At 36.3% G+C, this 13,377-nt stretch overlaps 1 protein-coding gene across 1 annotated transcript; it reads right to left on the reverse strand.

Moving 5' to 3' along the window:
* Positions 1 to 2,333: 2,333 nt before the first annotated feature.
* Positions 2,334 to 12,929, reverse strand: LOC116546738 (transport and Golgi organization protein 1 homolog). The gene is made up of 15 exons (XM_032272916.1): positions 12,790 to 12,929; positions 12,492 to 12,569; positions 12,298 to 12,408; positions 11,464 to 11,535; positions 11,179 to 11,283; positions 10,386 to 10,508; positions 10,172 to 10,283; positions 9,182 to 9,237; positions 9,000 to 9,090; positions 8,685 to 8,823; positions 3,462 to 3,563; positions 2,876 to 2,936; positions 2,735 to 2,770; positions 2,592 to 2,659; positions 2,334 to 2,490 (listed from the first exon to the last, which is right to left on the reverse strand). Exons 1-15 carry the CDS (start codon positions 12,838 to 12,840, stop codon positions 2,334 to 2,336), a joined length of 1,362 nt encoding a protein of 453 aa, XP_032128807.1. The 5' UTR covers positions 12,841 to 12,929.
* Between the last annotated feature and the right edge of the window lie 448 nt (positions 12,930 to 13,377).

The following is a 13,377-nucleotide window of genomic DNA, read 5'->3' on the forward strand; positions in this document are numbered from 1 at the left end:
AGCTGCCCATTGAGGATGAGACAGAGGCCCGTCCACAGATCCTTGTGAAAGAAATAACAGAGCCCTTGTAAGTAATTTTCAGAAGAAATAACAAATTGTAGAACGGATAGGGTTCGAGTCTATCTGGAAAGCAACATGAAAACCGGGTCTCCCGATGCTCATGAAGGCAAATAATTTATAATTTATTCACGGACATAAAGAATTAAAATAAGAAATGCCGGGCACGCTGGCTCACGCCTATAATCCCAGCACTTTGGGAGGCCGAGGTGGGTGGATCACGAGGTCAAGATATCGAGGCCATCCTGGTCAACATGGTGAAACCCCGTCTCTACTGAAAATACAAAAAATTAGCTGGGCATGGTGGCATGTGCTGGTAATCCCAGCTACTCAGGAGGCTGCGGCAGGAGAATTGCCTGAACCCAGGAGGCGGAGTTTGCGGTGAGCTGAGATAGTGCCATTGCACTCCAGCCTGGGTAACAAGAGTGAACTCCATCTCAAAAAAAAAAAAAAAAAGAAATGCCTTGCACTGAAAGAACAATAAACTCTGCACATTAGTGGCTCTGCTCTACACTTCAAGCTACAGACTTCTATATACAGTATTCTACATTGTGATTTTTGTTCAGTGTATATGTAGTCTGACTTCCATATCTTACTATTATACACATATTTAGGATTCAAAATAGACTCCACAGCAGTTCATACTACAGTAATGAGAAATGGAATCATGTATGCCTCATAAACTATAAAGTTACTAAGGCAAATACAGTTGATTCTTGAACAATGCAGGGATTAGGTGTGCTGATCCCCTGTGCAGTCAAAACCCACATGTAACTTTTGAGTCCCAAAAGCCTACCTACTAATCAGTAGCCTACTATTGACCAGAAGCCTTACCAATAACATAACGTGTTGATTAACATGCATTCTGTATATATATAGATAGATAGATAGATATGATATAGATATAGATATAGATATAGATATATATAGTGTACTGTATTCTTACCTTAATAGAGTAATCTAAAGAAAATGTTACTGAAATTTTAAGAGGAAATGTATGTACAATATTTTATTGTATTTGTCTATACTGTAAGTGTACAGGATCTGTTTACAAGATGAATCATCTGACAGAAATGACAGATAACTGCTGCTGCACACTCTAATCTATGATATATATCAAAGCAATTCTACTTTTCTAGTAGTATCATGATTTTGCTTCTTGACAATATTTCTAGTATCACTAGTGGCATTTTATATGGGTCACCTGGTGTTATTCAAGTTTTATGTTATTGCACTAAACATAAAAAGTACACAAGATCCTTTAGAGAATATGTTTACATGGAGATCAACATCACACGGTGTTTTAAGCGGATACTCACCACACTTGAGCTCACTGTCATAGCAACAGGAGGAGGCTATGAAATTATTGTGGTAGTACAGTGTGTACTACAGCCAGCTTTATGCATTTATGATTTAATGCTGTGCCTTTACATGTGTTTAGTTTCTCTCAATTGTGAATGGCATCATGTACATCTGTGTTTGGGTGTGTAAGTTTTCATAAACTTTTTAAAATAGATTTTGTATATTTTACAATAGTATATGATAAAACAGACTAGTATCTGCATTTATTTTATGCATTCATGATATACCTAATTTTTAAAAAATATTTCTAGGCTGTTTGGTTCATCTGCAAGTTCTTTCAAATTATTGCAAAGTCAAAAAATTTCCCAAAGTATTTTTTGAAAAAAGTCTGCCTATAAACGGACCTGCACAAGTCAATCCTCTGTTATTCAAGGGTCAGCTGTATTTGGGAGTTGAATCCCACAGAACTTTAATTTAAAGATAAAGGCTTACAATTCATAGTAAAAAAAATTTAAAAGAAACAATATAAGGACCTCAAGGGAAATAATAAATGCCTTCTGTTCTAAAATAATCCTTGCAGTTGAATACTTATCCATCAGGACAAATTAAGAAATTTTCCTTTCTATACTGGACAGACCCAAATTCTAAAGTGTTGTTTGCTTTAGAATCCTCAAATAAAAGGGAAAAAGCCACCTGGAACTGTATTGCAAGGAAAATGTGAATGCTCACCAAATTCACTTCTCAGCATATCTCTTTGACTGAGAGTAGCAGAGAGCGGTCTCACAGGTGGCTCCACTGTCAGTGGAGGGGAGCATTCTCCACCACTCAAAAGGGATGTGCCAAAAGAGCCATTCTGGCTCAGAGGACCTAAACATGGCAGTGTCTTGTTACCATTTTAAGACAGCCTTTTTTTCTTAAGTTCTTGGTATTATTCATAGGGTATCATAACCATTACACACAGAATCACGAGTCATTCATATACATTTTACACCAGAAATAGATTTTTGCCCTTTAAGAGGTGCTCCCTTACCTCTCCGGGGATGGTTTTGTGTATTTGGTCTTCCTAGCATTGGTTTTACAATCACAGGTTCTTCTTGCAGCATTGCCATCTTTTGTGTTAATTCTAATAATCTTGAATGTAGAGAAAGAGTATTTAAGAAAGACTTAAATATGAAACAGAAACAAATTTCTTAAGATTTAACATTGAATACATAGGCATCAAAATCACATACTTGTGTCTCAAGTTGGTAGCTTCACTTTTCTCTTCAGCTATAGCTCTTTCTGCAGCACGAGCTTTGAGCTATTGAAGAAATACATTGAAATTAAGTTCTAGGAGACTATGCACCAAATAAAAGAAAGAAAAAAGAAATCTTACCCAGTTTTCATGAACTTTCTTCTCATGGGTAGCGATCTGAAAGAGATAATACATCATAAAATATGCTTACAGATTCATTTTAATAGCCTGTATTAATTATCAAAGAATTCTGGGCACTAAATAGGAGATGAGAATCATTACCTGGTTTTTAAATAACCACTCTGTTTTCTGTAATTTTTTTTCCATTTCTTCTATTCTCCGCCTAAGAATTACAATTGGCTTTATGAGTTAATGTACAACCAAATAAAAATCCAAACAATATAACTATGTTAACACTTACCCTAACAACTGTACCCTAACAGAGCTACTTTAACTGTTCCTAAATATGTTTCTCAAATAATCCTGTTATCTTCCACTATAAACATTTTTTTTCTTTTTTCATCCTTTAACTATATCATAAAAAAATTTCCCAAAGTTAGGACTACTGGGTCTATCAAATGGCAAAATCACTTTAATGGCTTTTTATACAACATATAACAAACTGCCCACCTCCATGCCCCTACCCCCAGAACTGTTTGCATGAACCAAGTTCCCTTACAGTTTTGCCAGCACTGGGTGTTTGTTAATATTTTTCTATTTGTTAACTTAAAATTTAGTTTTCCTTTTGTGTGAATTTATGTATTCATGCCCTCTAACCATTTATGTATGCTTTTGTGCTAAAAAAAAAAACAAAAACAAAAACCTAGTTTCATTAGCCAGTGACACTGTCTTTAGAGGGTGAACTTACTTGTAAGTTTTTACTTCCTCTGCAGCTGAACCTGCCTTTTCATCAGCAGCTGATAGCCTCTGCTCTCTTTCTTGTCGCTCATACTCTTCTTGACTTAATTTCCTAAGATAAAACTGTTTGTCAGTGAAAGTATTTCTCTTTTCCTCCTGGCATTCTATCTGAATACTCTATTAAAATGTCACTTCCTATCCTATTCTTAAAAATGCACAGACTATACAAAGTCACAGGAAGGAATTCAAACTGTCCTTTAGGATAAAAATCCAGCTGTGGCCTGTTGATACATCACCTGCATTTTCTAATGTCTCATATTTCTTTCCTCACTAATAAGTAAATGTAATAAAAAAAAAACTATGTGTCCCATCGGAAAGACTGTTGCTTTGAAATGATGAATGCTCACTTTTCTTCAATGTAGAAAGCCAGAACTGATCAACCTAACACAGTTAAGCTTATTAGGATAAAACAGAGGATAATTCTTCTCTCATTTTTAACCATGGAAAAAACACTAATTAATTTTCTTACGGGCTGTTTCTCAATCCAAGACTGGTGCCATGATAAAGACAGCCAATGAAAGGGCTTTTTAGAACATGCCTTCTAACTGTACAGCTAACCACAGAACATTTTCACACTTCAGATATGGAGCTCCCCTACCTATTTCAAAGGAATTATGATTAAGCAGAGAGACATATCTGAGTATTACCAATGTCTGTTGAACAAAAAAGAATCCAAACTGTCCTGTAATCAGGGTGCTATGTACTGAAAATTGGCTTTAATCTGATAAATTTCAAGCTCAAGATGTCAGCATGCTGTAACACAAATTGTAAAGGCAGCAACATTTAATGGTTTAAAAATGCTACTTGTAGTTACCCTTGTACTTCTTTACTCATAGTTCTGATACAAAAGATACTTGGAACTTTTCTATGAATTGGAAACAAAAATAGAGAAGCTATAGTAAAAAAAGGTATTAACACCAAAGAGAAAAAGGTTTATGTATTCTTTTATAACTGCTCATTTCATATTTCAGCAAATATTTTGTGAGTGATTATAACATACTAGTTACCTTAGAAGAGGCTAAGGTAAAGGTTTGGGTATAGTAAGTACCACCTCTGCACTAAAAGAGCTCACAGCTGAATGTATAAAAGGTGCATATAAGAATAGAACAATCCCTCTCTGACTCTGGCTTAGGAGGGGATGTGTAAAAAACAAATCTTAAAGAATGATTCAAGAGAATTTTGATTCCAATAATGGATGAGTTAGTCTGCAAACACTGAAAATAAGAACATGTGGACAAAAATATAAAGAATGTGCTTGAAGGCATCAGAAAGCTAATAAGGCAGTGAAGAAAATTCAGTAGGAAAACGCACAGAATTATAAGTAAGTCTGGCATTTTAAGCCATTGTCCCCCAGGTTCATCCACATATTAAAGATAAGACAGACATATACGAAGGTTGAGAAGAACTTTCAACAGATCCCTGGGTTCAGAGAAACAAAAGGTGAGTTCAGGGTTGACAATGAGAAGGCCCCCGAGAAAAAGCCCTAGGCTTTGGGTTGAGACCAGAAAAGAGCTGCACACTTGGAGTACTAAACAGGCCGTATAATATCCTTTAAACAGATTAAGCCATTTTTCAATGAACTTCATAGATAACTGGAACAAAGTGATGACCACCTGCTAGAGGTAATCTCAAATCTTTTCTGTAGGATGATGTCATCATCTGGGACCTCAAATTCCCCCTACAATTTTCCTAAACAAATTTCACCACTTCATCAGAACAAACCAGGCATTACATAAGACAAGACAATGTGATTGCAATCTAAAAACAAGAGAAAGAGACTCATAAGGGATCCACATAATAGGATTACCACATAAATTTTAAAACAGTTGTGCCTTACATATTGAAGGAAGTAAAAGTCAAGATTATGAATTTCAGCAGAGGATCAGAAACTATAAAAGAAAAAAATAGTAAGTGAAAACAAAAAGAACTCAATTAATGATTACAGCAGATTAGATAACTGAGGTGAGATTTTAGCACATTGGAAGATAGGTCAGAAGAAAACATCCAAAATGAAGCAAATTCAGGATGTAGGAGCACTGGGAAAGGGATAGGGATGAAGGACCCTAGTATGTTTAATTGGATTCTCAGGACAAGAGAGAATGAAATGGAATTAATATGTGAAAAAAAGGCCCCAAATTAAAGAGATGTTTATAACCTCAAGCAGCATAAATGCAAAAGAAAAAGCAGGGGGGTAGGGGTGGAGGGATGATGACAAAACTCTACACGAGGCACCTCCCAATAAAATTGCTGAAAAAACAAAAAGAAAAACGACTAAAGGCAGCTAGGGAAGGCATGATGTATTTGAAAAAGAGAAAATAAGAATAATAATAGATTCCTCAAAGAAACTTTAAAACCAGAAGATAATTGGTTATCTTTAAAGTGCTGGTATTAAACAACTATCAAAATTCCATAACCAGTAGAAACATCCCTTTAAGTTCGGGCGCAGTGGCTCACACCTGTAATCCCAGCACTTTGGGAGCCTGAGGCAGGTGGATCACCTGAGGTCAGGAGTTCAAGACCAGTCTGAGCAACATGGAGAAACCACATCTCCACTAAAAACAAACAAACAAACAAAAACAACAACAAAAAAATGAAATTAGCTGGGCATGGTGGTGCATGCTTGTAATCCCATAATCCCAGCTACTCGGGAGGTTGAGCCAGGAGAATCACTTGAACCTGGGAGACGGAGGTTGCGACGAAAGATCCTTTTAAAATAGAGTCAAAATAAAGATATTTTCATACAAAAATAAACTCACTGAACCTGAATTAAGGTATATTCTTCAAATAAAATGACAGTGATCACAAATGGAAGACTGAAGATGCAGGAGAATAAAGTATGATAGTAAATATAAATATGTATGTAAATTGAGTATCAGCAGGATAGCACTGTAAAACACAAAATATTTTGTGGAGTTTGAGCTATATAGAGCATTACAATACATTACCACAGTAACAGTTAAGTCAGGAGGAAGTTAAAGCCCAGAAAGAGGTAACTCCTTGGCCTGGTGCCTGGTGTGGGGGTTCACGCCTGTAGTCCCAGCTCTTTGGGAAGCTGAGGTGGGCGGATCATGAGGTCAAGAGATTGAGACCATTCTGGCCAACATGGTGAAACCCCATCTCTGAAACAAAATACATCTCTACTAAAAATACAAAAATTAGCCAGGCATGGTGGTGGGCGCCTGTAGTCCCAGCTACTTGAGGCAGGAGAATCGCTTGAACCCAGGAGGCAGAAGTTCCAGTAAGCCAAGGTTGTGCCACTGCACTCCAGCCTGCCGACAGAGAGAGACTCTGTCTCAAAACAAACAAACAAACAAACAACAACAACAACAAAAAGGGTAACTCCTCTATGAAGAGGTAACTCCCTTATGTCAGACTTTGTAATAAGTCCAGGATACATACTGTGGCCTTTAAGTTAATTACAACAAGACAAGTAGAACAACTTGTAACCACCAAGCTTAAATAGAGAAGAGCAGAAGAATTTAAAATACTCTAACAAATCAAAAAAAGGAAAAAGGAACACAGAACAGGCATTCAAATAAAGAGCAGATATTAATATGTAGATTTAAACTCAAATATATTTTAGGAATTACATTTAAGAAGCAAATGAGTGCTCAGTCTGTGTAGCTACTTATTTATTTATGCTACTCACTCCAGAAAAGATTTTTAGGAGCATGAATGTGTGAGTAGGTCGGTGACTGCCAGGCAGAAACAATAAAGAATATTTTTACTGCAGATAAAACAGCATACATAAAGACAAAGAAGTTTAGAGTGCCATGGAGGAGGGTTTGAGTGTCTACAGTTCAAGAAGCATCAGAAGAAACCACAGGAAGTGCACCTGGAGAGGCAGCTCAGGGATAGCTGAGGGGAAAGTGGCCTCTGTACCTCTTAACAAGTATGGAATTGACCCTCAAGGGAATGGAGCATATTTGATAGATTTTAACCACATAATGACATGGACGGACTTGTATTTTAGAAAGTTCACTCTAGCAGCTATAGAGACAATCAGAATTTGGAAGCAGAAGTATAAGAAAGACTGAAGGTAGATAGGTGATTAGCGAGGGGACTGGCATAAAAGATGACAAGGGCCTGAACACACACAGTGACTTTAGGGGTGGACAGCAGAGTACAAACTACACATGGAGATGGAATGAATGTGGTGGCACATGAATGGGTTAAATGTATCATGAAGAAAAACAGTTGCCATTTAAGTAATTCACATTACTACTGGAGGCAGAGACATGCTCTTTTTAAAAAAGTAATGAAATGAGGAATATCTCTGAAGCAGGACAGGCATTTAGAGCTGGCCTGAGGAAAATCTGAAAAATCTAAACTGGCTGCTTGGTGAGCAAAGAATTAGAGAAAAAGTTAATGGTATAGTTTTAATGTTTAATGGCATACGGCAGTAGCAGACTAAGCATTTTAAAAGGTGAAATTTGCTTAGCAAGTGAGGTCTTCTCACACACTGCCATATACAGCATAAAGTAAAATATAACAGCAAACACAAATAGTAACTGCCACAGACAATCTACTTTTAGAGAATTCAGATGTTTTTGTGGAGAAAAAACTTGAAATGAATTATAAAAATATAGTTTTCAAAAGATACCTAGCTCAAAATTTTAGATGTGTATTTCAGAAGATTAGTATCTAAATATACACACCAAATAGTTCTATATTCAAAACTCCTCATCTTTGCCACAATTATATATAGTCTGAATATTTGACTCTGTGAAGTCCAAAACGTAATGTACTTTAATAAGAAAAATTTCCTTTTTTTGAAGTTTTTATTCTACTAAAACACATGTCATACAAATCACTCAGACTTTTTAAATGAAATTACATAATTGACCACAAAGAAAGGAAAATGAAATAAGCGGTGGAGCCACAGAAAAGGCATGGACTCATCTTCAAAACAGAAGCACTTCTACAGCAGTAACTGTCAGTACCAGTCAACTGCTCCCCCTTACATGAGTTACAGGCAACAGTTTCTGACAACAGGTTAGAAAGGAAAGAAAAATGCAGGTTATGAGAAACAAAGCAGATCGGAAAAAAGACAAATTTGTACTAATTAGAGATGGAAAAATGTATAAATAATCCTAAAAAAGATAACATTGTCTATATTAGTACATCTTTATTTAGTCACATGACAGTGAACAGTAAATGATCAAAATCTTACTTTTGCAAAGCAATCTCCTTCTGCTGATACAGTTCATTCAGAATCTCCACTTTCTGCCTCAGGGTTCTGCACTCATCTTCCATTCCATCTTTGGCAGATTGCAGTGAGTAGCAGTCATCTTCCAATTTCTTTATCTGGTCTGTAAAGGGTAAAACATTTGAGTTCTACATGTGTGCCCAAGAACTTGAGAACTTGGTTGGGGGTTTGGTGCTGAGAGGAGTGAGAAGCATGAAAGCAGGAAACCACTCTTTATCTATCTAATGCAATTTTGGGTCTTTCCAATACATAGCAATTGCTTCTCAAGAAGCAACCTACCTTCTGGGTTACATTTAGTGGACATGGAGGCTCTTAGCTTAAGTTGTAAATGTTTTAGATCCTCTTCAACTACTGATATTGCAGTCTGTGTCTAAATATTACAGAAGAGAGAAGTATTCATATAAGTGAGACACAGTAAAAGAATTCACAGGCACTTATGGGACTCTAAAAAAGGACTATACCCGAGAGACATCCATCATCTGCTTAATTTGATTTTTCATCTTCTCATTCTGGTCACCTAAAAAACAAAAGACTTTCATTGCTTTTTCTTCCCTTGCATTTTAAATCTGTATTTTCTTGATTTATGCAAAACTAAACAATTGTCATGTTCAAACATTTAAAGAACCAAAAAAAAAAAAAAAGATAAACAGGATTAGACTGACTTTTTAGAGAACTGCAAACCTAGATCCAAAAAGTGAATTACCATTTGCACAATAAACATATTATACATGCCATTCTTGAGCAAGAAGAAACATGTGAAATAAAGCTCTGTCTTCTATTTCAGATCTATCTCCACCTGGGCTTAGTAAGTGTCTCATTCAGAAACATTCCCTCCTATTCTCCTCCAGAATCTGCTATCAGGTGTGGTTTAAAACACTCACTATACAAGCAATATCCAACTTGAGAGACAACATCTAGAAACACTTTCCTCATCAGTAAACACTGCTACCCTATAGCTTCCACTCTCATGGCCTTAGTTTCTGGATCCAACCACCTCAGTACTCTTAAAATCAGTTGTGCTTTTCTCTCACAGCCTTAGTTTATGCTGCCAATCACGTTAGTATTCTTAAAACCAGTGGTGGGCTTTAAAACCAAACAGCACCTGAGATGACGAGATTTAAAATGTTATCTCCATTCAATTGAGAAATGCAGTTTCTACTACTGTATATGTTCAATACTTAGAGGTGTGAGATATGACCAGTGCAGCTCCCGTGCACCCTTCTAGTCTCAAGGAGATGTAAAAACAAAGTCAGTGTTCCTTGCATGCTCATTGCTACGCAATACCCTAGCAATCCACCCCTTCCCAATGCAAATAGACATATACACAAATCCAGTGATATGTGCTAACAACTCTAAAGCTTAAGGGGAAATGCAGCCAGATGAAAAGTAGCATTAGTGTATGTAAAGATAGGAAGGGAAAAGGGGTCCATCCTCCTTGAGACTGGTCTTACCTGCCACTTCTCCATTTGCTAATTCATCTGAATCATTTCCTCCTTTATTTTGACCCTCAGATTCAGATTCACACTCCGATCGATTCAACTGTGTAATGCAATTAGTCAAGGCCTAGAAAAGAAGTAAAAAGGCATTAAGAGTCTTTCCATTTAGTTCAACGGATTTCATGATAATTCACAAGAATTAAGCTTGTATTCATGAGGATGTACTTACATTAATATTGTCATCCTTGTGAGTAAGAGCTACTTCCAAATCTTTCTGAGACTTCTCAAATGATTTGATTTGCTCACTGAGCTCGGCATGTAATTTACTCCAGTTGTCAATTTCCTGCTGCAACTGAAAAGTTAAAATACATGATTCCCACAGGTTAGGGCTTTTGCACTGGGGACAAGACCAAGTGAATGAGACAGGGAGGTAAGGAGCCATGCCTCTCCTTAGCCTATCACTATGGGCTAAGACCTTGGTTAAGTGGGAGGAGAGAGTGACCGCAATCCTCAGAGCTGTAGTGAAAACATCAGAGGTGACAAGGAAATTGATCTTGTTTATTGCATCCTCCAGTAAATTATAGCCAATTCAAATAATTCACTTCCAGAAGGAACTGAAGGGCTCATTCTACTATCTCTCAAGTCTAGACTCCTGATCATGTAATCTTCCCTTGGCTAGTGAAGCAGTAACTACTAAAAGGAGGGTGATAAAATATCTAATTCTTAAGTCTAAAATGTCAATCTATTACCCACTTAAGGCTACTCAAGTTAATAGTAATTGGTGTTTGACAAAACAAGAATAAACACTCTGATGGGCAAAATAAATTGTACAGAACAGAAAATCCAGAACAGACAGAAAGTGTATACCTATACTCAATTTTGGAAGTATAGTTTAAACTGTATATCTAAGAACAGAATCCTGCATGTACATTACCTTAAAACTAGATCTGAAAAAAGGTATTCATGTGATATGATACTGGGTTCTCTATTTTACATGGCCTGGGACATGTACTTTCCTTTACCTGCTCTTTTTTCTTCTTAAGCCTAGCATTTTCTTCTTGAACCCGATGGCATTCAGATTTCACTTTCTCTTCACTAAGCTTAGCTTCATTAAGTGCAATTTGAACCTAATGCAAAACACTCCTATTAGTGAATTAATTGCAAAGAAAACCAAAAAAAAGTTACTTTCCCAAACCAACATCACTTAGTTTTCATTTTTTACACATTTTAGCACATATCAAATTTTTGCTCCTCAATAAAACTATGATATAGTTTTAATATCCTGCAGGAATTACAGTCAGCTTTACCTCTGAAAATTCTGAAGCATTCATGGAAATAACATCTTTTAACTTCTCTATAGATTTCTTGTTTTCTGATATCTGCCATGTAAAAACAGAACACAAAATGCATATTAGGATTTCAGTAGAAACACTGGGATATATACTAAAAAGAGGAAACATCAATGAAATTTTCTTGCCTAAATTAAAAACAGTAGAATTGGAGTGAGAATAGACAGATCATGCATATACAAGAATTCCAAATGATTTGTGAAGATCCTGGCTCCTCAAGGGGATGGAGCATAATCCTTCACTTTTTAACTGTGGGCTGTGTTACTAACTTCCTTCCAAAGAGAACAATAATGCAAAAGGTTAAAAAAAAGAAAAAGTAATTTTACATTGAAGAAACCTGGCAATACTAAGCTCAGTCCGGCCATCAAGATTAATAGGATGTGGGATTTATGGGAACCCTCTTTACTATCTTTGCAATTTTTATGTCATTCTGAAACTATTCTATTAATAAAGTAAAATGCTTATAGTGAAAAAAAAACTTTGCAAAACAAAACAAAACAAAACAAAGGACTGTTCAACTGGGTTGTGGTTTCTTAGTTGCTCCACATGTTTTGGAGGGCAGAGAGGAGCAATCAACAATTACCTAGGGTTGAGAACCAAAATACTTCCTAGGCCCATAAGAGTAACTTCTTGTGTAAGTACTTAAAATCCCACAAGAATGGACAGAAGTAGGTTCAATGTCCCTGACTCGCACTCTTACTTCACAGAACACTAGGGAAAATAAAAAGTTCAAATCCATCTACAGAGTTCAAAAACCAAATTATTAGTAACACTTAGCAGCAAAACTCTTACCAAATCCTGATTCTTGACATTCTGTTCTCTCTGAGATTCTAACATAACGCGAAGATTTTTAGCTGTGTCACCCAGAATTTCATTATTTTTTTCAAGTGTCTTGATGTTATCCTACAAAAAAAGGTATTAAGGTTAGTTATACTCATTAATTTTTACTTTTGTTTTAAAATGTAATCCCCAAAAGAAGTTTTTACCTTAAATTTAATTGCTTCATCAGAGAGAATCATATTTTGTTTCCTGGTTTCTTCAACATGTTTCTTTGATTCCTTGATCTACAAAAAATAAAGCATTCAGAATCCAGAAATACAAAGTATTGTGCTATTCGAAGTTACTTTGAAGTGACTGACCTCTTATAGAAGAAAACAGTGCTTTACACACATGATTGTTTAAGCTCTGGATTGTTTATAGGAATTAATGGAATAATAACTATAAGACAGGTGAAAATAATTCAAGCTGGGACCATGGGGGGAAAAAACAAAAGAATAATTATACCTTCTGTTCATAATTTGACAATTTCTGTACAAGTTCTGTATTTTCTTTCATAATAATCTTCAACTTCTCAGAAATCTGCTGTTCAGTGACTGAAAAAAGAAAATATGTAAAGTTATTATGATCACTAAATGAAACTGAATGACCCAATGTATCAGCAGAAAGACATGTTAACTGGCATTATGAGGAAAAAGAACTTCTTGACATAACTATTGTGGTTTTGAAATGTGATATGGTTTGGATTGTGTCCCCACCAAATCTCAAGTCAAATTATAGTCCCCAGTGTTGGAGGTGGGGCCTGGTGGGGGGTGATTGGATCATAGGGGTGATTTCTCATGAGTGGTTTATCACCATCCCTGTGGTGCTGTTCTTGTGACAGTGACTGAGTTCTTGTGGAGTCTGGTTGTTTAAAAGTGTGCAGAATCTCCCCGCTCACTCTCTCTCTTGCTCCTGCTTCTGCCATGTAAGACGGCCTGCTTTTGCTTTACCTCCTGCTATGGGTGAAAGGTCCCTGAGGCCTCCCCAGAAGCAGATGTCACTATGCTTCCTGTATAGCCTGCAGAATTATGAGCTAATTAAACCTCTTTCTCA

Source organism: Sapajus apella, unplaced genomic scaffold, assembly GCF_009761245.1.
Source record: "Sapajus apella isolate SASKATOON/1434 unplaced genomic scaffold, GSC_monkey_1.0 scaffold1295, whole genome shotgun sequence".
NCBI lineage: Eukaryota > Metazoa > Chordata > Mammalia > Primates > Cebidae > Sapajus > Sapajus apella.